The following is a 25,117-nucleotide window of genomic DNA, read 5'->3' as shown; positions in this document are numbered from 1 at the left end:
TCTGTCAAGTGTTGTATGCTTTATATGAGTTTATACTTAATGCTTAATACTTAATTAATTTCTGTGCTGTAGTTTGTCTCTGTGAAACAAAAAAGAGCAAAAATGAGCAACAGCTGAGGATTATGATAGATCCTGGGATGTGATACGTTCAGTGTGGCACATCTTGTCTGGACATCTGTCAGTGTTGCTGTGTCCTGGTTCGCACTGATGATGTTGTTACCTCTGTCTGGGTGTTGGTGCTCTGTGGGTTACCCCTTAAACCAAGGACCAAATCTGGGGAATCAGAAGGAAAGAGAGTATAAAAACTCAAATAAGGAAAAGAAAGTAATGATGACAGCTACCCACTTTTTAAAGACCAAATATGCACACTTATACACACACACACACACACACAAATGGTCAGCTTTAATGTTAAGTGTGTGCATTAAAATAAAGGTCTTTGAACCTGTCTGTGGGCTCTTTCTACTAATGCATATTATTTATATTTATTAAAAGCTCTTCTTTCTGGTGTTAATAGTTTGGCCATGTCTCGCTTTTGCTTTTCGTAAATTGATCTTGAGTAATAAGATGTTCTTGCAGTCATATTCTTATTATTTCAGCTTATGCCTTGCCAGCATATGAATAAAAACATATCCCAATTTCCATTTTCTCTGGGTCCTTTGTTATCCTCGGCTCAGACTGCAATCCTGGAAGACTAAATGGGTTTCCAGAAAAACTGAGGCTGAAAGACAGGCCAAGAGAGACAGGAAGAAGCAGAGGAGATTTTCAAAAAGTAGGCTATGGACATTACCTTGGCCTTAAAATGACAATCATGACAATGCACATAGCCCGAGAGAGCTGATGAACACCCGCTAAAGAGCCTGGCAGAAAATAACACAGATAACAAGCTCATTGCATCTGGGTATGTGCTGTGCCCTGGGCAGAGCAGTGCCTCGGGCTGCATGGCTTTCACACCTGTTACTCTGTTTTATTTTCACCCTGGGCTAGACACACACCACTGGCCGGGTTCTTATGATGCCCATTTTATGAAAAATGAAATTCAATTTCCTCAGTAAAGGGGAGATTGTGTGAATCCTGTGAGTGCGTTCGTGCTCAAGTAAATTTACTTACACATGATAAGCCCTGAGAACATTAGTGTGCAGTCAAATCTGGGATAAGGCTTGAATCAAATATTATCGATCTGTGAGATTAGTAAGTGATGTCTTCACTACCCTGATTATGAACATAGACAGTAGTAGTCACAGCATTTCAAAATTATGTACTCTACTAAAATCTGAACAAACCTCAAAAACAGTTTGAATGAACAAAAGACAAGAATGAACAAAAGAATGAATGAACAAAAGACAAGAAACAAGAGAAAATAACTTTCACCCTGTTCCCATGGCTGCCTACCCGTTGTGAGCATTATTCACTCTGCTACAACTTTACCCCAAACCCACACTTTGCCGGGCCTGCAATGGTAAGATTATAAAACTAATAAAGGATTACAGTCAGCTAGAGTGAGGATGTCTGACAAACATGCTAATTCTAAAACAAACAACACTGTGTTTGAAAATGCATCTCTCACTGCAAGAAAAAAACCACAACCACAATTTGAATTACAGAAAATCTGGCAAATAGGACAAACCATCTTGCAGTAGGACTGAGCAAGTGACCTGAATGGTTGTTGCCCGCAGACATTTCAGACATTATTAGCTATGAAGGATCTAAATGAATCTGCAGGCACACCAGCCAGTGCAAGCACCAAAAGGCTTTTCTTGCCTTTCTATTATACCCTTGTATATGTATGCTTTCTTTTCTTATTTATGTCACAGTTTTCAGTTATTTAAATTGATTTGAGTATTAATTCTCTGCAGCAGCACAGCCTAATCAGAGTTCATATGCTAATTGTAATTCATTTTCACTGTTGCTGCATTGATTCACGTGTCACATAAAGGTTGCAGGAGGTTTTCTGCAACCTCATTCCTAACCACCACATGCTCGATACTACCTTGACATTTCCCTAAATGCAACTTTATTCCAGTGAAAACACATATTATTTTGCTCGTTCTTAATGAAAATGCCGTGAAAACAAACTGAGCATATTTCTTTTTGTCCGTATTTACACAGTCATCTGTAATCAACCAGATTAAAATGTGACACTGGTTCCCACATTTAACAGAAATAAAACCAGACACGTTTGTCTCAGGTCTGAATGATATCCTGTTGGTTACGCAGAGAGAGAAAAGCACACACAGACTCAGTAAATTACTTTGAGTGCACTCTCTGCTGAAAATATGTTTACACACATTCACAAGTTATTAATCCCACTTCTACTGATATTATTAACAAGCACCGACAGGCAGTGTTTGAATTCGCTGTGACGGTTTCTGTTTTGCTGTGTGTAGACTACGTTTCTAACTTCCGAGACCCGTGAAAAAATATATTTTACCTTATTATTATTATTTACAATTTATTTATTTTTACTGATTCTGATAACCTCTCCTTGGCTAACCGACCGCTCTTAGACACTCACCTGCATGCCACTCAGATTTAGCTTGCTAGCTAAAAGCATCAATAGTTACAGTGTTTTGCGGTTTGTCGTCTGTAACAAGATTTTAACTGGGCAGTAACGACAAGTTACATTATTGTAGCAAGTAAAAAAACAAACAAAAAGAACAACAAAATACCCCCCCCCCCAAAAAAAAAAAATAAAAATAAATAAAAAATAAAAAACAAAAACAAACAAATACAATAAACCAACCAACCAACAAACAAAACACGATTTAGCCAAACTGCAGCCAACAGCTTGGCTAAATCTGTACCAAGTGAATAAGCTCAATAATGTTTTATTTTCCTAAAGCGGCGCACTAGGAAGCCCCAGGAAAAAAGAATGAAATACTACCACAACTACTACTAATAACAATAATATATATATATATAAAAATTAAAACATAGACATAGAAAACATGGAGGCTATGATGTTATAGATATATACTTTATTAATTCTCTCTGATAAAATAAAATTACAAAATAATTTCAACCTCAAACGGCACTTTCCTTGTTCATAATTATTTAACGTATTGTTAATACATATATCATAATTGTCATGACGAATGAGAAGAATACTATAGTTTAGTAATATTAGATATCAGCTATAACTGCGTTTAATTATAATGGTAGAAAAGACTAAGCAATACAAAGCTAGATTTCGTTAACAGCATACTATACAATATTCCAAGCGTATGTAATTCAGTATTCCGGCCACAGCATGTCGCTATAAGACAGTTTTTGATATTGTCTCCAATGCAAGGAAAGGCTTGTCTTTACTCCCGTCACACCATCATGATTCCTCTCAGATATACCTTAGCCTCTCTTTCTATGTTTTATTTATTTCAACAGCTGCTCCCTCATGGCCATTTATCCTTTGTAAGGTTTATTTGTGTTCCCTTGTGTTCATCCGTAGTCCACCTTGATCTGTCTTAAAGCAGTGAAGAGCAGTCCACGTACACCACTGTAACAAGTCCATGCCCAGATTTTCACAGTTATTCCCTCAGAAATATTGTCAAGATATCTGCAACGCCTCCTGTTATCTTTTGTCCCCAGTGACAGCAGCGTTCCCTGCCTCTTATTGAAGTCCATTTAAGAGAGAGCACTTTGGTTGTCGAGGTGTGTGTATATCTGTGTGTACGTGCGTGTGGGTGTCTGAATGGCAGTTTAAAAGTGATCGAACAAGCGTGTTTGAGTGTATTTCTTTACACAGAATACATTCATGATAACAGTGCGTTGTTTTGGGACTGCAAGCTTGAAAAAGAATGGCAGAAAGTATGGTCTTCTTCCCTTCAGGGTCATAGACACAGCCGTACACTGCGGAAAAAATATTAATCATATCAACTTATAATTACACAGCTAAACAGGCTAATTGCTGGAGTTTTTAATTCAATTAAATTACTAATGTAAAAATCTATATTTTTGTAATTCTAAGTATTTTTGTTTTTTCAGAGAATTAATGCAAAGCAATAGATACACAGCATCCCAGTCAATCTGACACCACTGACTTTTGCCACATCTCTGTAAGTGAATAAGCAAATCATTTATTATTGATGGATAACATTTGGACTGTTGCTTTAACTATCTGCAGCACACCTCCAGTAAATTTAATCACATAAAATGGGAACACTCACTGAATGTGGAGCATTAATTTTGTGCAAGGCTGATCTTATAGAGTCGGTGCTTCACAAATAGTTGTGATATCATCAGACAACCAAATTGAAATGTCAGTTTCTTAAACGCCTGTGTGCTAATCTATTCACCCAAATATGAATTCACTTGATACAACTATAAATTGTCAATTTCTGGGGATTTCCTAAGAAATATTCACAGAAATTAAACAAAAGCAAACTCTTTTAAAGTCTCGTTTCAGTAAGCAAACAAACAAATACACTTAAAACATCAGTTCAAATTAATCTGTGATTCAACAAATGTCATAATGAAGTCCTGTTGTAGTTGTGTTGGGTTATTTAATCATCCGCAACTGTCTTCCTCATCACAAATGTTATGATGGCTCGCAGCCCTCAGTGTCGACCCGGCTTATTTCAACTTGATCTGTCGTTTGCGGAGTTCAGTGAACAGTTGCGATTCTCCCAGCGGAGTAGTTAATAATGTCCCAACTATGCATTGTCAGTCTAAACTACTGCATTAGCTCACACCCACAAAAGATAAGTCGTTTGGATGAACATTTTTTACAGTGCGTCTACATTGCTTGGCAGTGCTCTGTGAAGATTGACAGTGCATTGAGTGCTTGGCAGTATAGGCTTCAGTATTATTTTGTGGGCTACTGCATGAATTTCTTTGTGTGAGTGTAAATAGGGCCTGCATTGTAAAAGATTGTGTGTTTGTGCTGTGTTAACTTGTATTGCGTTAATTGTGTGTTGATATAAGTTCTTTGTATGTGTGTGTATGTGTGTGTGTGGTGCATGCCACTATTTTTTTTTTTTCATATCATGGTCGTATTGATCGAACCTTCTGTTAAAGGGATGCTCGTTAACACACAATTAGCATTCAGATAGAAAATACATCATAAGGATAAAAAGTCATGGTCATTAATTCCTGATGAGGGGAGAGAGAGATTGGGAGAGGGGGAATAAAAGGCTTTCTTCAGTAATTGCAGTGGATTCCATTTAGGAGCTCTGAGTTCATATAATTATTCCTGGTTATTTCTCCTCCTCTCTCCTTCCCTCTCCTCATCCTCTTTACCTCCATTTCTCACCCTCTTGACATCCTTCCTCCCCCTCGCACCTTTTAGAGTCTCCATTTTATCTCCATTTTTCTTTTCCTTCCCTCGTCAAGGAAAAGGCCCCAAAGTTTCTAACATGTCTCATCATTCATACTGGCCCTCCATCTTAATCCTATTATTTCTCCTCACGGTCCCATCTTCGTCCCTCCCTCACGGAGCACTAGTTTCAGAGGATCACCTCACATTTCTTTTTCGTCCTTCCTCCTTGTTCCTCTCCTTTAGTCTGAAATGAGAGGACTAGAACAGCCACCCCACCTTCCCCCTCCTCCCTGTTTTCTCTCCATATTTGTCCTCTCCTAGTCCTCAGAGCTGTCTTCAGCAGCTAGAAGTGCAGGTGTTGAGGTTGGAACTAGCATCCAGACTCCCCTCTGGGCTCAGCGGTGGGGGCGACAGAGGGGATTCCAAGGCCAAAGTGGGGACCTGGGACGGTGCTGGAGATGTAACTGGGACTGGAGAAACTGAAGCTGGAGCAGGGGTTAAAGAGGCACCTGGGGAGAGTGGGACCACAGCACCTCCTCCACTAGCACCTCCTCCACCAGAACCTCCTCCTCTACCATCCCTGGCGTCCCTCTCTCGGAGCAAGTGGACCAGGGCGGCATGCTGGGCGCTGAGGGTGGCTGAGAGGTGAGCAGGCAGGGTGTTGAAGCCAGCGGTGAGCTGCTCCACCCGCTGCTCCAGGGACAGCATCTGACGCTCCAAGTCCTCGCTGCGATCGTTGAGCTCCGACATGAGCTCATACATGACACTTTGCATCTACAGGAGAGGAGAGCAGAGATGACTCAGTGCAGAATACTTCAAAGAAGGGAGACAGATTGCAAATACGTGAAGAGGAGTATATGAGGCTTGTTTAAAAAACATTCCTTTGGACTGAATAAGGAGAGACATTGAAAGTAAAAGACAGTGAAGTAAAGAGGGCAAGCATGAGGCTGGGCAGCAGTGAGTAAGACTCAAGGAAAAAATGTCCAAAAGGGAGTAGAAGCTGGAATGAAGAGGAGGCTGGAGGGAAGTCTCTATGTGGGTGTTATAACATTGTGAAGAAAGAGAGAATAAAAGAGACAAGAGAGAGGGAGATATTGAAAGGAAGGCCTTATCCCAGCCTTGCACATCCTGGCCTCCGTAACCATGGCAAACTCACGAGTGGCCGATCGAGATGGAGTCATTGTAGATGGCATAATTGCAAAATATTTGGTGCTAAAGGCAATGCTTACTGGAAAGACACACACACACACACACACACACACACACACCCTCGTTCGATCTTCTCTCTCATCCAAGTCTTCATCTCACTCTCCTCTCTCTCTCTCTTCCACGATCACATACACACTCATGCACACTCACAATTCTCACTCAGACACCCACACACTAACAGAAAAACATGAGCGGTCCCCTCCCTCCTCTCATTTCCTCCTCGCTCTCTCACTCAGTCATCCCTGTTTTAACACTTGTTCCGTTTGTTGCTAGGAGACACAAAGCCACAGAAGTGAACAGGTCAGCGCTCAAACGGAGGAATGTTGTGATGCTGTGGTGTATTTTGGGGGTGGGGGCAAAGACACGTTAGGTACGAGTTACTGTTGCTAACCTGTGAAGTTTGTGTGTGTGTGTGTGTGTGTGTGTCTCACCTTTGAGAGGTCCACTAGTGTGTTGGCCTGATCACTGAGTTTCCTTTGCTCCATTTTCACACTACGTAATCTGCAAACAGATAAACGCATATTAAATACGCACGCATACAAAGTTGAAACCCAGTAAATACACAGTGGTTATTGGTCCACGGAGCTAATCCCTCCGGGGTCCGGACAACAACAACTGTGGAGCGGTCACCTTGCCTTGTTCAGATTCATTTCGACCTGCAGTGTGTAGCTTTTGAACGCTCCAAACACACTACAGCAAGCACAAAGTGTACTCAGAAACACTGTGGTTATGTAAAGGTGAAAGTGTACATACATTTAATGCTGAAATGCAACTGAGGTCTTAAGATTTAGCGTAAGAAGGAAATTTCAATATGAAGAAACCTTCAGGGGAATAAGGCCTATGTGGAATACACTAAGGGAAAGGAAATTAGACAAAATAAATAATCTTTCTTCAGTCCCATTAAAAAAAAAGGACTTGACTGAATCTCAAAACACAACATAATAATTAGTGAACTAATGGTCTAATCTGTGTTTTCATATAAACAAACCCTGTGGCTTCCGCCAATAAGTTGAAGTGCAGACTGATTTTATGAGGCTGCACGTTCAGATGAACTTGGCTCCCGGTTACACTGACAGGTTTGAACAAAAAAGCATTCTATCCTCAGAAAATAACCCTGTTAATGTATTCGCAGTGTCAGCCTCTCGTCCACATGCTGGAGGATTAGCCTTTATGTTACAATTAACAAAGTCTCAGGTCTCTTGACTCTGGCTTTTGAAGGCACGTTTTAATGTTCTAAAGTTGAGTTGAACCGGTCCAGATCAAAGGAGCGAGCGACAAAAAAAGGACTGCATGATTGTGATACTAGAGAGTATACAAAAAGTAAAACAACCTTTAACAAGACATCCATGCTGTTAACTAAACGATGCTATGGAAGAAAAGATTAAGTTGTGCTGTACGTACTTGTATCATCAGCAACCCTCCTAAGTACAGATAATATGATGTCTCTAATAGTACACAATGCACTGATTATCCAGTCCCACAACTGTATTTGCCTGGAGTGAACCTGCCCTTTAGTACATGATGATTCATTGTGTATGAGTGTGTGTATGTGTATGTGTGTGTGTGTATGTGTATGTGTGTGTGTGTGTGTGTAGGGATTCATGCACTTTATCTGATTATCAGCGTTGATTCAACCTGTGGGTGGATAGAAAGTACAGCTGATTTCAAAGGCTCAGCTCAGCTAGCACTGTTGTTGGCATGTGCTTGTGTTGTGTACAAGTGTGTGAGTGTGTGTGTGGTAAGGTGTGTTCTCACTGATGTATAGCCTGGAGGAATTTCCGCTGGTGTTTGCGGACTCTGGAGTGGTCGATCTTCTTCATCAGCTTGGTGTGTTTGTAGATGAGCCAGGTTTCCCGTAGCACATTAGCTGCTGCATTCTTTATCTGCTCCCAGACAATCAACACACACACACACACACACACACACACAAACATTGTTAGCAACAGGTACCCCTTGGCTGCTGAAACAGGCAACAGGTTTACCCTGCCCTCTTTTTTTCCTCTTTTTCCCTCCATTCTCCATTGTCTCCCTGCATAGAAAAAACTAAATCGTCGCTCTTATCTTAGAGGCTGCCCTCATTCTCTCTGTCTCGCTCTACACACACCAGCTTGCTTGCCAATGCTTTTCATAAACAGCTCTCTCCTTAGGGAGATTTAGCAATGAGAACCAACAGGAGTCTTTCCTTCACACACACTCACTCCTCTCCTCTCTCTGTCTGTATATATGCCACATTATACTGTAGACTAACTCAAATGGTCCACATTACCTTGGCTGGTTGGAAGCAATTCACAGTACAGTGTGCTGCATTACCACTACACTTGATTAAAAACTGTTGTCTTCCATTTAATTATGACAGCAACTGACTGAACCAGTAGAAGCCTGAGTCATTGCTTTGACACTAGTTGTCAAAAACAACCCTCATCCATGCAGGAGAGACACATTGGAGAACTAGCCCATAGTAGTGATGCTCTTGCTTCAGTAAATGGCAAGACGGTTATTCTTCTTCATTTGACTGGTCAGACAGGCTTCAGTTGTCTTTAGTTTGTACCATATAAATGTGAGATTGCTGTGATTTAATAAAATACTCATTCAAAATGTCAGGGTAGGCTTCAGATCGATTTCTGTGGCAAAGGATAAGGATTGAGTTACTTTATTTCCATACCTGCTTCTGTGTGTTTCATGTCCTGAATATCCCTATAGGTTGCTATATAATTACAACACAGGGGTCTGACACCCAGCGAAAAAAGCGCGGGTGGATACCATAGAGAAAAGAGAAGCGAGAGAGAATCTGTAAGGACATAAATTGAATGAGAGACTTCAAAGAGAAGCTGAGCACTGAACAAAGAACAATTATACCCCCGTCTGAGGAGCACAAAAGACCCCGGCAGCTTGGCTAATCAGCACCTATCCACCGCAGTCAAGGACTGCTCACACACATACACGCCTACACATACACACATGCATGCAGACAAACACACACCATTGGCTACAGATGAAGAGAGTAGGAGGCCCTGGGCCTTGCAGATGTTTTTTCAATGACACAGAGGAAGTCAAACCAAAAGGAGCTAATCCAACATACTATAGATAATTTGTAAAACCCCTCCAGGAGATTGAGTCATACGGCTAACCAATCACTCTTAATGACAGTTAGCATTACAGATGTATAAATGCTTACCTTCACACAGCATGTTCACTGATAAGATGTTCAAATATAGCATGTAAATCTCATGTGAATAACTTGAACAAGATAAAACGAAATATTTATTTTTAGTTCACACGGCGTGACAAATGGGATTTTGATGCAAATATATGGCTGGAGTATAAGGTAAAGCCTGCTATCCCATGTTTCCCCCTCTGAGCCTCATCTCCCAGAGTGTATCAATAGGATTACAGAACTCCCATCCATGTAGCAAGGACTGGCACTGACGGGGGTGCAAAGATCCTAAAGAGGCATCATCAAAATGAAGATATGATGTTAGTGCAGCTCCAACTACAGCGTTACTATCAGAATCACTGCGAATTTTGTTATTAGATTGTGTTTTTATGTAAAATTTCATATAACAACTGCTTATACTGTTGGGCATTTGCAACCAAACTATTCTGTCAGTGATAGGAAAAAGTTAATTTGTTTAGATTATGCTTGAGCAAAACGCTGTCTCTCTAGTTTTAATCATGAACCAGGTTACCGAAGAGCACATTTAATACCTCTCATATCTACAGGCCTATTGGTAAATTGATATGTCAGATCCTATTTATCAGCTGATTAATCTCTGCAGTCTGAGTGAAATATGATGAACGATGGCATCTTGTGTCTGCCTGGCAGGCTCACTGTGGAAGTTTTCACACAAACTTCATGTATCTGTCCGGCAGTGCAGAGGGAGCCTGTTGCACTGCTTTAAGCCATTTAATTAGAGAAGGCTAAAGCTGTGCCCCTCATTTAAATCCTGGGAGCTGCTCCACATGCAAATAACAAGGACTGATAACAGTTAACACTTAAAATTAACTTCGACCGCACCCTCTGTATCTTTCCTTCCTCTCTCCTCCTAGGAGTTAATGCAGAAATAGCAGCTCAGTCTGCAACTTCATTATAAATAAATAAAAGACCCAACATGAACTACTAAGGATAATCTGCAAGAAACCAAATGACAGCAGCACCAACATTCCCGGACCATATGGCCTGTACTTCAGCAACCGCGTTGGGGCCATATGGCTGGTTTGGGTCAAAGATCTGTTCAGGCTTCTCCCCTACTCGGCACACCTTATGGCAGGTACAAGAGAAATCTGTTAAGACAAGAGGTTCCCACAACTCAGCATGTTGGGTGGTTGATGACATATTGTATGAATCAATCAGTATAAATAGAAATATTTTAGAAATGTCATTAAAGACAATACCAGTGCCATTATTTTAAACAAAACTTTGGTTAGATTTAGATGTTAGTATCAGAAACTAAAAATTAAGAACCGGGCTCTGACATTTGTTGCTTATACTCAAAGAAGAAAAGAAAATCCAGTTAGTTTTCCCTTCATTTTTGCAACATCAAAGGAAAAGTCGAGAAGCCTGACCCGTCCAACCCCAGAGAGCATTAATGACCTATGTGTCTAATTAGTAATTATGTGCTGCGGTGCAAGATTCAATGGTGTTTTCTGGGAAAGCAGAAAGCATAAACAAACAGGCCAATTACCTTGGCAACAACCTCCCATGTGCCACTGTGACATGTGGCCCTACCTGCTCCGACCTTCCCCTCACAGGCACAGTGACAAAAGGAAGAGACAGGTCTCACACACAAGCAGAGGCACAATCATTTTCACACATGCGCCAATGCGCACAAACACAATAGAGAAGCTCAAACAAACTAATGACGGGTCACAGCACACTGGCAGTTTTAAACCTTTTGAGTGTGAGATAATTCGCCCGACCCACAGCTAACCATAGAAAACACTTCAACTGGTCAAAAGTGAAAAACATCAGAGAGATGGGTAAATGTATTCATAAAGTGTCAGTTCCGTTTTTGTCACTGTCACAATACAAGCACAATGATCCACGTGGCTTGATTGGGAATTACAAGGCAGTCGGAAAATGAGTTATTTTTACCGTGAGGAGTGAAAGCTAGCTTAGTAGAAATCTTTAGGGGTTAGATTGCTCCCATTTGGCTTGTGGTGTAAACATTGGAAGGCATTGCAGCACCTCCTCCTTGGCCAGAGCCCAGAGTGCACTCAGAATATTCAGAGAGGGTGAAGCTCTGAATACGCCACAGGGGTGTCTAAAAATGCTCTGAATTAACCAATGGCCCAGAGTGGATTCAGAATATGCATTCAGAGCGCAAATTCATAGAAACACCTCACATTTTTAACTTTGCTACAAGACTTCAAAAGCTTGAAATACAAGTACTGACCTCAGAAACAGGCTCAGCCGTGTATTCACAAGGTCAATTGGCTTATTTCTTCACTGAGTGGCGTTTAATTGGAATGGTAGTGCCATCAAAAGGAAGGAAACACCACTCCACTGACTTAGCGCCCACGGTAAGCGTGTCCTTCTCGTTCAGTGTCAAGAGTGCTCCGAGAACATTCAGGGCGACGTCCTGACCAGATGGACTTGCTCTGAATTAACCAAAACCGTGGAGCTTCAAACACCACGGTGCAGCAACCAGATTGTCAGCCTTTAATACACTCTGCATCAAGACAAGTCCTGACATCACACAGGAGCACTCACAAACTCACAAGCTCACACACATGGTTGACTTAAGAGGCTATGTTAACTGTTATTTAATTAACATCCATATTAATCCTATCAAAGGGTGCAGAACACTTCACTGAACACTGCATGAAAATTAACCCTGTGCATTGAACTTTGAATTTTTTTTTTTTTTTTTTAATGCACACCATCCGTTGTGATAAGGTTATTTGCTTCTCGGCACCCAATCTGCACCATACAAGATATCAAGATTTCAACTTCAGTCCTGTCAGGCGCATCTAAAAATCAGATCTGAGGATGAAAGAGAAGAACATTCATATGAGGGAAAGTGAAAATATTTTGAAGTAAGTGTCAGAGTGTCAAATATACCACACACATTTGGATTAAAAATGATATCTATGGCACATACGTGTCGAAGGAAAAGTTTATTTTCCTGTGTAGGGGAGAAGTTAGTTTGCTTGCAGTTTCAAGGCATCTGTGATCATTTAAGTACTGGGGAACAATCACAGCCCACACGTTTTTACACAACATACAAGTAAAGACAATAACATCAAACACAGACATTAAGAGCAACATGGTCCACTAGCTAAGAGCTTTGCTGATAGGCATATAATTGACATTCTTGTTAATCCTTCAAAGGGAAGAAATTGCCATTTCACTGATGTAGAAAGCCAGTGTTTGTGCTTTTGTGTCATTCTCTTTGTATGTACGTGTGTGTGTGCGTGCACACACATATGGCCGGATGTAAAGTCTATCATTGCATTATTCATTATACACCCTTGAGTGATTGTATTCTCTTGTTACGATGATATGGCAGAGACTGGCCTCAGCCATGTAAATCAATGTACACACAACAGCTTCAATCATTGGTCTCTCAGTAATAGAGGGCAGGAGACAATTACCACTGCATAAACCGAAGACCCTTTGAAAGAAATGTCACCAAGCAGCACGCCGTATTGTGTTGAATGAAACTGCTGTATGCCTCCTCCCTTATACTGGATGACTGGCTTTGTTAAGACTGCGATATAATGGAGTGAGGCAGACAATTACTTCAAACTGTACAACATGATATTCTTCTTTATCCAGGCATGAAAAAAATGCAAACATTAATTTTATTTATATTTATATAATGAATGGCATCACATTGGCTTACAAAAGTTGCAAAAAATATTATTTTTGAATTAAAAATACAATGTTTCTGGAACATAAGACTGCAGTTGCAAGGGGATATACGGAAAGTTTGTATGTATTGTACGAGTGGCTTAGACAATTAAAAAAACAAATTATGATTTGATCTTAAATTTATTCAAATGTGTTTTTAAGAGCAAAATTGACACACAAATAGGATAGCAAATTCGTGTGCGGTTTAATCTTTGGTATGTTTATGGTCACAATAAATAGCTATGATAACACAGCTGTGCAGTACACACCTCCAACCAACATCAGTCAGTTTAACTGTACTGCCAGCAATCCTTCAAACGTTGGCCAAGATACTTAACTAAAAGTCAAAGACCAGCCTGCTGGTGGCGCTAGAGTGAAAGCCTGGTGATCACTAAAGTCATTAGATACATCTGCTGTGGACCACAAATACAAAATTCATGGCAATCCATCTAGTAGTTGTAGAGATATTTCAGTTTGACATGGTCCGATGAAAAACAGAGTGTAAGTACTCTACATGTATGCATGTGCGCGCACACACACGCACATGCACGCACGCACACACACACACACACAATTCAAGCTGTTAAACGTATTGTGAAAACATACTCTGGCTGACCTGCATGACAGAGGCTGCAGGAAGATGAGGTGAGAGCCCAACTCCAATAGTCTATTTGTCTTCTCTGCTGATATTTTATCTAAACTGAAATTATTGATCACTCCACCCCGTTCAGTCGCCCAGATACCCTGCTGCCATAATGTACCCTACATATTTGATATGGGAGCTATTTTTAAAACTTGGGTCTTTCAACTGTATGAAAAATTGAAAAGGACTGGTGGAGGGAGGGAGTCAGAGATGGAGGGAAGGAGGCACAGAGGGGGCAAGGACGAAAGGAAGGGGAGAGCCAAGGAGAGGAGAGCAGAGGAGAGGAGAGGAGAGATGGTTATAGACAGAAAGAAAGAGCAAGAGAGCTCTGCTGTAAGAGAGACAAATGTCAGAGGAGAGGAAAGGCAGGAGGGTGGAGGGAAGGCCATGTGGGAGGAAAAGGATCGGAGATGGAGGGAAAGAGAGAGAGAGAGAGAGACGGTAAGTGAGGGAGCAGAATGGAGGGGGCGAGAAAGAGATGACCTTTTATTGCCTTCACTCACTCAAATAACATGGCACTCTGTCACAACAATACAGGGTGGTAGTGTGATGTAGTAGTTGGGAAGGATGAAGTAGGCAGTGGAAGAACAAGCCATTTTATCAGGCTCTCAACCACCTTGTCTCCAACCCCAAAGTAATCTGGAAATACACTACAAAATCACCCCAAGGGAAGGTAACACATAAAAACTGTACTTTCACAAATTACAGCTCTGTCAGAGTCCCATGGTTCATGCTTTCTTTTGCAAATTATAGTTTTGCTTTATTTATGCATGCACACTCATTCACACCAACGACACCACACAAGCCTACACACCCTCTTGGTGAGTTGTGTGTCCATCATGAAGTTGTGTACGTGTTTCTCGGCCTTGGTCAGTTCCAGCTTCCTGGCTACCACGGCAACCACCAGAGCCGTACAGCCTGCACCCTAAGAGAGAAGAGGGAGGGAGGGATGAGGAGGAGAAAACAGAGCACTGAGTCAGTAAGTAAAGAGGAGGAATTGGTAAATCGGTGGCTTTTGGCCGGGGAATTAGCCCAGATGATTGAAGGGAGCGAGGACAAATATGAGGAAGAGAGCCACACGACAGAAGGAGAAGTGAATGGGAGAGAGGAGAGGATTAAGAGGGATAGCTCTGTTCCAGATCCACATTTCCTCATGTTGAGAGGCAAGCCAAGTCTATTTTCACTTCCAATCCATCTGGTGTGAGATCCCTTCTACACCGCCTCTATATGTAGCTGAAAATATTGCCCCTTATAGATGATAAAAAAAAAAAAAAAACACATCAAAAATTGGCAAACCTAATTTCATTTAATTAGATGCTGTCAATCTGAATTACATGGTGTCAGTCTTCTCCTGTCACTGGAGGCTCGAAGCCTGCAGGAAGTGTAAAAGTGTAAAACACGGACCGGTTTGTCTGTATTCCAGCTCGGCCCACATGGGACGTATGGCAAATTCATTTGGGGGAGAGTGACAGCAGTCTCTCAACCAGAAAGACATGCTTGAGAGGAGAAAAGGAGCAGGAACACAGGGAGGAAGACAGACTTAATTAACTTTCAGATTAGACACTGTTTTCAATGGGGCTGTTGAGTGCTCACAGGTTCCTCTGAAGGGGCAGGCGCCAAGAGGAAGAAAAGTGAAAAGGGAAGAAAAGATAAAGCGAGTGAAGAGCTGAGGGTAAATATAAATGGGGAAGGAAGGAAACATGGAGGGAGCGGCTGGAGAGAGGTATGAATGCACGAGGCGAGGGCGTGTGCTCAGAACATGGGGAGAGAAAGATGGAGAAGAAGGCAATGTTAATGAGGTCACATATCTCCTGATAAGTAATGAATTAAGATTAAGAGTGTTTAATGAAAATGTATGAGTGCTCTTCCTTCCTGTTTCTGTATGTGTGTGTGTGTGTACATCACAGTGGGAGAGGAAGGGGAGAGAGAGAATAAAAGAGAGATATAACATAGTGGGTTAGAGAGAGAGAGCAGAGAGCATGCAACATTTTGAATCCTGTAGAAAATAGCTAAGACTTCATCATGCACACTCTTCAACGATAAGACAGGTTTGCCAAAAATAACTTAGGGTGGATTCAGTAAAATGTAACGCACAAAAAGGCATTAGTGCCCACGTCCATACAGTCATCCACTCTGTTTGTGTTTATTTGAAGACAATGAATAAAATATGATGAGAGCCGATGGAAAACCCTTAGAGCATTCATACATGTCGGTGCTTTAGGTAAAAAAGTACTGGACGAATCGCTACAGTACAGTATGTACAAGTGCAGCGCAGCATGCACACACTCAACTCTGCGTATGTGTGTGCTGTTCAAAATGATCCTCTCCGGTCAGAAACAGCGGGGTGCTGATTGGTTTGTCGAGGCAGGCTACGCTGTGCATGTGTGTGTATGATAGTTTGTTTGTGTATACGTCTGCATCCATTTGATTTCAGCAGGGTTCCCTGTGCAATCTCCACCGAGTGACACGGCTGATGGTGGCTGTGCTGCTGTGATTTGTTTCATACGCTGGGGTGTTTCCCTTGCCTCCTCCACTACAGCGCAGCCATCGATGTAGCTGCCAGAAAAAAGGATGGGGGGGGGGGATCACCCAACTGTGCTCCTGTGTAACATTCACACATTCCAGGTAAGAAAACACTGCATCTCTTTAGCTTCACGCAGAAACTGAAGGAAATAGTTTCACAAACAGGTCAGCGGGAACACATATAGGAAAGTGGAGAAGAGCTGGAAAAAAAAGTGAAATTTAATTTGCCCAATTAGTTCATGCAACACAAGCACTTAGAGACTGCTATGCATCTCTTTAACCTGACGAACCAGCCAGAAATGTAGTACATCAAGAGACTGTGGAAGACTGAAGACAAACAAAAAGACAAATTTACATTCATACCTCACACTTCACTGGCATTTATTTAGACATCTCATACATGGTTTGTTACACAACGTAATGCAGTTGTACACAGATATAAAGAAATTTCACTTATGGATGGCCATAAGGAGGAGTTCCACTGTAGTTGTTGACAAAACATTAATACAAACATGAATGTACTCATGAATGAGAGGGCAAATGTGCACATGCATGCATATGAACTGCATTATCCAGTATGGACTATTATTTAGACCACACACACATAAGAACAACAAAGAGTTCCCTGTTGTCGTGGTAGTCTACATTAGCATTGTCTACCTGCACACAATGACACACACACACCTGGCACACCCCCAGGTAGCCTTGGGGCAGTGGTATATTCCAACACTGTTGGCCTTCATGTGTTGTCATAGTAACAAAGGCGAGATTTTCTCCTGTGGAAACTCATTACAATAATTCTCAACAAAGAGAAAAAAGAAAATCGGATCCTGTTCTCTGTCCTCGACCTCTCACTCCTGCATCAACTTTCTCCTTCCACCAGCATCCTCACTCCTTCTCTGATGATCCATAAACATACTCTCCACTGTGAAGAGTGTGTTTGTGACAGGAGAGAACAGTGTTGTGTGGGAGTCATGCTAAGAGTGTATGTCAAAGTTCTGTGTCAGTGTTTGTGTGGAGGCTGCAGCTTGTAACAGCGGACTTGGGACGTTCTGTATCTACTCCCTGTTTTGTGTCTTTGTGTGTGTTAACATAGTTACAGTTGTACTCTTAAACACCAATTGGATGATTCACTCAGCAAATGGGGTCTCTCTCTCTCTCTCTCTGTGTGTGTGTGTGTGTGTGAGAGAGAGAGAGAGAGAGAGAGAGGGAGAGAGAGAGAGAGAGAGAGAGAGAGAGGGAGAGAGAGAGAGAGAGAGAGAGAGAGCGCGAGAGAGAGAGCATGAGTGTATCTATTCACACCTTTAATGGACAGTAAAGAAAGTAGGTGAGCTGGCAAATACGTGGAGGTTGGCCAGACACAGTGAGGATGAAAAGTTCCCTTTCATCCTCACTGTGGCTTTGGGGGAGTAGCATGTGAGAAATTTAGACACCAAAAAGCTCTATGTGACCCAGACAGTGCTGCACACTAACGCTACAATGCTGAAGTATTAGAAAAAGTTAAAGACTAAGAGCACCACAATTTGCAAAACAGCACTGATCATTATACTGCATCTTAAGGCACTTTTAGATTGACTTCAACATCCAGCCTTGGTGGTTGGTGCTCGACTTTGGGCCCCCTCAGCTCAGGTGTAAAAGTCCTAGGCATGTAAGTGTGTAAAGAGATTGCCACAGTGACGGCATTGGCAATGAAACGCTATTTTAGCAGTGTATTATCTTATTTACTTGATGAAACATAAAACAACTCAGAAGCTCTCATATTTGTTTTCATAATCACAAGCAAGTAGTCGCATTATCACATCCTACCTTGTAATTTGACTGATCTGAGGCACTTTTCAAAATGGAAATTCGCATCCATCCATCCAGTGTCATTTTGAGAAACACACTGATAATGTAGTACTTAATGCACTGCAGGATTCTGTAATTCAGATCAGTAATATTATCACATAATTTGTTTAAAATCGGCTTTATCCCCAACCCTGGAGAGAACACACTGTGCACTCTCCTTCAGCTCTTTAGCTTTACACAGTCTACTATTACTCAGTATGCGCTGCCTTTTGGCAACATAAAACATGTGGCACATCGTGTCCAATGAGAACAGTCTTCCCAGGTAACATAATGTTAAACCTGACCTTATAAAAATCAACCAAAGCCACCACACTTATTAGCACATTTAATTTAAGATAACTTGACATTTAGCTGCAGAGCTATTAAGAAATTCTAATTTCCTTGTGTTTCAATAAAAAAAAAACCCAACTCCACTAATTCCCTTCAGTTATTCAGAACAGCTTGTGTTAAAGTGATGAGTAGCATCTACATTCTAATTACAGTTAAAATAACACAAGTTACTATGTGAAACCGTTAACCAAAACTTATGGTTTTTCCTTTAAACAAAAGAAAGTTGGAGATAAGGAAGTAAAGGGCCAGTGTGACAAAACAGAAACAGGAAATGAGACAAAAAAAGAAGCAAGAATGATAGAGAGAACGAAATAGTTTGAAGAGGGAAGAACACCTGCGAAGTGAAGCAAATAGAGGAGCAGTCGACAGCTTAAACACCCATACTAACAGATGGACAGCAGATAGAAATAAACACATGGCCTAAGGGAAGGAGAGACGGACGAGAGGAAAAGAAAGATAGAGGGATAGCTGGAAAGAGAGAGACAGAACGAGTGAGGTAGATGGTGGTACAGAAGGAAAATGATAGAGAGAGAGAGAGAGTGGGAGGACATGGCACACTGAAAGGTGGGACCTTCATTATGCAATGAGGACAGACGAGGGAATAACACATGTATGTGCACAGGCACGCACACACACGCACACACACACACACACACACACACACAAACCACTAGCAAGCCCTTGTTTGCGCGCCTACACACCCAAAACACACAGAGGCACAGATGCAGGCTAATTCAGGGAGGATTGCCCAAATTACACAAACAGCAGAATTTCTCTCACAAATGACAGCATGCTCTCTAATCTGCTGACCTTTGAATGAGGCGAGGACAGCACCATGGGGGAAGAAGAGCAACACCGAGAGGGGGAGAGAGAGAGAGAGAGAGAGGGAGGAAATGCACTGACCATGATTCCTGTGAGCAGACAGACTCCTTTGCCACAGTAGGTGTGGGGAACCATGTCTCCATAGCCGATGGACAAGAAAGTGATGGAGATAAGCCACATGGCTCCCAGGAAGTTACTGGTCACATCCTGGGCATCATGATACCTGAAAAGAAATACCACCCATGTGCGGAGGAAAAAGTCAGTGAATAGTAAATGACACAAATAATAACAGAAAGAAAAAAACTGACGGGCCCGCATGGCACATCCTGTCTGCGAATGTGCACACGTCAAACTTCAATCACGTGTCGTTTTTCGCCTGACACAGAACATAGCACATAACGGCAGTTCTTGCCTCCATCATTCCTGCCCTATGCATATCACTGTTGCCATAGTAACCAAACCCGGTGCAGATCTGAATCGAAGTTGTTTTCTTAAAAAAAAAAAGAAAAAAAAAAAGCTGTTGAAGAGAAAAACGTAAATTTTCACCTTGAATGTTAGCAATAGATATATTTGCTCTGAGCTCTCTATTGTCCGCCGTAGCCTGCAGGGACGCAAATTCTCAAATTTGCATCATGTTTGAAGCACTTTAATTGAATTTTATGTTTTTTTTCCCCTGCTAATTTGGTTTGGAGAGGAGAGGAAATGCCAATTAAACTTGGATGTAGACCAAACAACGACTTCCCAGCAGCTGGGCAATGATGCATTTAATCAAGCTTATTAACCAACTGACATTTTCCCATATAACCTTGATTATCTTGGAAGTGTTTAAACACATAAAAAAGGATAGTCACTTCTTGCCTTTATGGCACATTAATAACCTTACATGTAAAAATCAATTACTCTTATCATTATTAATCTTAAAATGTAAGAGGACAGTTTGATTTACTCCTTAAAACAGTTTCCTGGTAACAGCCTTGTCATCTTGTTGCTTATTCACATTATGTCAAATAGATCACCAGTCTGCACAACCATCTGGCACAGCTGTTACATGTAAGTATTTACGTAAAATATGTGAAAGGATAGGAACATTGCAGTTTCACCCTCTATTTAACATTTATGAAACACATCATCATATGGCTACATATGGAACATAAGTGTATGTTATTTATGTTTATGTTTATTAACGCACTAGTCAGAAACTTTAATTGTACCTGAGAACCTTTTGTCACTGGTGTGTAAGCGATTTCTAGATGATTAATAACATACAACAATTGTAATTATATGATACAAATAATTTGTTTACATTTATATGATATAAATATATATAATGCTACAGCACCTCTGAAAATCACTAATAAACATTTGTTTATTACATGTCATACATATGTAATATGTTTATGTTTTCCACTTACATTCAATTGTTGAGCATTATAGGCACTGGTAGGCAAATTTTATCGAACTCATCCTTTACAATTGTTTTGGTCAAACCATTGTTTCCATGGTCAAGAATGAGCCTTCAAGATGAACTGTGTCTTCATGAGTTTTGAACAGTTTTAAACTTGCCAGTTAATGATGTGTGTATACACATGCATGTAATACAACACGTAATACAGTGTAAGGATTCATGTGAGATTTCTGTACTGTCCACTATTCCATAATGCGTTGTCAGTAAGTCATTCATATGTCACAGCACAAGTATCGTACAGGTATAGTAGGTATATTTGTTGGCAATTTATCATTATCAGTTTATGCCCTTATAGCTGCTTAAATTTACATTATAGTGTGCTCTAACAAAATTCTAAACAGAATAAAAACAAGTGTTTGTATATTATTTGTAAATGCTGAATGACATGGTTGTTCCTAAAGTTGCTCTTCAGGACTCTATCGCATTGCTAATTTATGGGATAAAAGGGACAAACGAAGTAACAACTCCATCGCCTGGATCAAATTAAGTGTACAAATGGTGAGAAAGCCTCATAAACTGGAGTCTAAAGATGGATTATGTTACACACATGTCCCAGATTACATTTCCTTCCAACTGAATTTAATAACTCAGTTAAATTCATAGTCCAGCACGCACACAGAAAACAAAACACACACAAGCACACCATTAAAATGTAGCAGCTTTGTTAAACTGACCTCTCACACACTCGTACGGTCCAGGCTGCAATGATCCACAGGGAGATGCTGAAGACCAGCAGCACCGTCCCGGGGCAGATGGTCATGAGAGTTTTCATTACAAACCGTGTGTTAAAATGCACCTGCAGTACACACACAAGTACATGTACTCAGTATAACAGAGCTGATAAAAGACACTGTAATATTCATTTTTTTTCAAGGGTTAACATTGCGTTGCTCTGAATCCTCATTTTGCACCGTTTCCTGCACAGACTTGATGTTTTACTAATTAGTCTGCTGAGTAGCTTTGGATAGTGGCAGCACTCGGAGAATGTGCACTGTAATTGGAGTCGAGATCGAGGCTCGCCCTTTGACTTGGGTCAAGCTCTATACTGTCTTTGAGTAATTGGCCCACTTCAGTGTAGTTTTTATCTGTGCCTCATTTGTCATCAACTCCTGGCAGATAGATGATCAGAGAGCAATGGTTGAGCCCTGGAAGGGTTAAGCAGTTGATAAATGAACTGTCATGTTAGAGCTGCACTTCGATGGCAGCTTCACAGCCCTCCACCCGCACCCAATGTAACCTGAGGGTCAGAATAGTGCCATCACAGATATGCTCACAACTTGCTAAATTAGCTAGCTAAAGTCTACTGCTCCTCTCTTGATGTCCTTCACTCTTCCTCCTCAAAGTTAACATATCTTCATTGCATGCTATCTCTACCTCTTGGTTTCACAATAATGTTTATCATTTAACGTCATTACAAACGTGGCACCAACCATTTATTGCTTGGCTTGTACATATCTCTCCGCATTCGTATTGCAATCTCATTCGAGTCCTTTCTTTTCATGCCCCATTTGAGATATATGCAATATCTTGTTCCCATTTCACGCTACCATCTAATATTGTATTATGAAAGATCCTCCACAGTTTACATCTAAATCTCTATGTGCAGCAATGACAAAAGGAGAGAAAGGGAGTTTTAACTGGCAGATGAAAAGAAACACAGTGATGAGAAGGACAGAGTGGAGAGAAAGACTTGAAATAGTCAGAGAGATAGAAGACAGGATTGAAAGGGACAGTGCAGACACAGAGTTAATTCAGATCAGAGAGCTCTTGACCTTAATACCTTTACCTCTCCCTCATCTCTTTCTGGCTAAAGCTTTGACCAGCACACTCTTGAATGCAGAGCACAAAACCCTTCTGACCTTATTTAGGGCACCTATACTCCTTGAGGAGGCGTCGGTGAAGAGCTTGCTGTGCAGAAGCATGACTCTGGCGATGAGGTAGAGGCGCAGGAACATGGGCACGCTCAGCACCATGTCCAGGTCAGCCTCGGCCTGTGACGGCGCATAAGAGAAGGCCAGCCGTGCCCGCCATTGAAACTTAAAGTCCCCGGGCACTGGATGCACTGCAGACACCAGCAGCTCCAGAGCGATGAGCAGAACCCTCTCCATGGTCATGGCGATGCGCCAGTCGTCCGCACCGTTGTCGATGACAAACAGCTGCAGGGACAGGAAGAACACGAAGAGAGTTAAACGAGGGAAGGAGTTAATCCTTGTTTTAATGCAAACTTTTCATCATAATTCTCTGCTGGCAGAGTCCACTCATCAGTACAGCTGACTGGTCTGATGATTAAAGGAAGCAATTTAGATTAAATGTCTCTTTTCCTGAGATGTAAAACACCATCCATCTAATCAGTAACATATTCAGATTCCATGCAGTGTTTGGGCTCATTTTCAAATAACCTGAAACTCTGACAAAAATTTAAACCAAAGATGCTTATTCATCTCAAGTGCCTGCTTGTGACTAAAACAAGCTCCCAATAATCACAGTAACAATATTTCTTATGAATTTCTCTCAATCTCAGTCTGAGCATGTGCCTAACAATGGTACTTTAATTGAAGTTTTCCCTCCATGTATGTTGTTGTTTTGTGTTTGTAATTGCTGTGGTTTCACGTAATGTTGTCGCCAAAGCTGTTGTTATAAGGAAGTGGTAAGAGCAGGTTTCATTAGAGGGGCCCTCCTCCAGACGGTGCTGACAGGAACAGGGGGGTGGGGGTGATGGTGGGGCTGATGAGAGGAGCGCGCTGTGGAAAGAGATGGATGAAGTGCAGAGAAAATGAAGAGATAACGATAGGAGCGGGGAAGTGTCAGGGAAAGGAGTAGTTTCAACCTCCCCCCTCCCCAAAAAAACCCCAAAACAAAACAAACAAACAAACAAAAAAAGAATTCATAAAGTTTTAGTTTCCTCAAACAAGGGAATTATCTAATACAGTCAAAGAATTTTATGCCCATAAACAAAACATGTCCCAAAAATCAACTGGACCTAATTGTACAGTGTTTTCAGGTATGTTGATATATGCTGGGAACAAGTGAGAATCTTATGTGCAATTGTATTTTTTTTTTTTTTTAATTTATTAAAATAACATTATTAAGAGCAAAAAATGTCAAGAGGAGATTCTTGGGCATAAAATGTTGGAGAGTGATATATATAACCACAACCAAAAAAAAGCAGCACAGCCTGAAAGAAGGGCTGGAGCACAGCGAGAGAAATGAGGAACTCCCCTACTCTAAATCAGCAGAGTTTGCCAGATGCTTTACTGCCTCGAGAAACAGCCAGTGCTAACAATTGCTCTTTACCACATGATTCATCTCAAGGGCTTTCAGCCCACACAAACATTTATTTAGGAAAACAAAAAAAAAATACAACAACAGGTCAAACATCAGAACAAGTGGAATGACAGCCAGCCCCTCTGTGCCATAGCCAACTGGTCACCGATGGAGGTGAACCGATGAAGCTCTGGCACTTCCTCTTCCACATATAGACACACACACACACACACTGCTATTTCATCTCTATCTATATCTGGCTCAGCAGGGTGTATGTGTTTTCCTTGTTCTTCTGTTGTAACATGTATGCACACATGTAGTCAACATGTGTACACACACATATGTGGCTTGCACACACACTTGAGCCTTTGTATAAGCTATCATTTGAACCAAGGGTCAAACAGTGGCTGTCTTTAATGATTTGTATGTGTGTGTGTGTGTGTGTGTGTGTGTACTGTACTTGTGTGTGTTTGTGTATGCCTGAGTGAGTTTGAGAGAGAGTGTGCAGACCCAGCCTCGTCATGGTGACTGTTGCCAAGGCGACAACATCAAAGAGCAGCCAAGCTTAATTAGGATCCCCAGTGAGCGAGTGAGAGAGAGAAAGAGAGAGAGGAAGAGGGAGGAAGACCAAGTCAAAAAAGAGAGAAATGCAGTGAGACACAAGACAAGAAGAAAGGAAAAAGAGATATGGGGAAAAAGACAGAGAGGTGTGTGTGAGACAGCGAGTGATGAGGTACAGAGAGGAGAACACAGACAGGTTGTCCAAAACTCATGTTCTTTGAAGAGACTTGCAAAGGCGTGTGTGTTTGTGTGTGTGTGTGTGTGTGTGTGTGTGTGTGTGTGTGTGTGAGTGAGTGTGTACTCACATGGGGACTAAAATCTAGCTGTACAGTCAAATTACAGGGA

The 25,117-nt window shown here is 41.3% G+C and overlaps 1 protein-coding gene across 6 annotated transcripts in view; it reads right to left on the bottom strand.

Moving 5' to 3' along the window:
* Window positions 1-2,961: 2,961 nt before the first annotated feature.
* Window positions 2,962-25,117, bottom strand: part of kcnn3 (potassium intermediate/small conductance calcium-activated channel, subfamily N, member 3) — a 44,915-nt gene continuing 22,759 nt past the window's right edge. For 5 of the 6 annotated variants that reach the window (XM_046400107.1, XM_046400108.1, XM_046400113.1 and 2 more), the window contains 7 exons: window positions 22,807-23,103; window positions 21,622-21,743; window positions 19,564-19,705; window positions 14,774-14,884; window positions 8,219-8,346; window positions 6,895-6,964; window positions 2,962-6,028 (listed from right to left, as the gene is read on the bottom strand). In XM_046400107.1, the coding sequence (XP_046256063.1) occupies window positions 5,591-6,028; window positions 6,895-6,964; window positions 8,219-8,346; window positions 14,774-14,884; window positions 19,564-19,705; window positions 21,622-21,743; window positions 22,807-23,103 (1,308 nt within the window). In that variant the 3' untranslated portion in view covers window positions 2,962-5,590. The remainder of the gene's footprint in view (window positions 6,029-6,894; window positions 6,965-8,218; window positions 8,347-14,773; window positions 14,885-19,563; window positions 19,706-21,621; window positions 21,744-22,806; window positions 23,104-25,117) is intronic. The other variant, XM_046400109.1, reaches the window with a different exon arrangement.

This window comes from Scatophagus argus, chromosome 9 (genome assembly GCF_020382885.2).
Source record: "Scatophagus argus isolate fScaArg1 chromosome 9, fScaArg1.pri, whole genome shotgun sequence".
Classification (NCBI taxonomy): Eukaryota; Metazoa; Chordata; class Actinopteri; family Scatophagidae; genus Scatophagus; species Scatophagus argus.
This window is presented reverse-complemented; position numbering and strand designations above follow the sequence as displayed.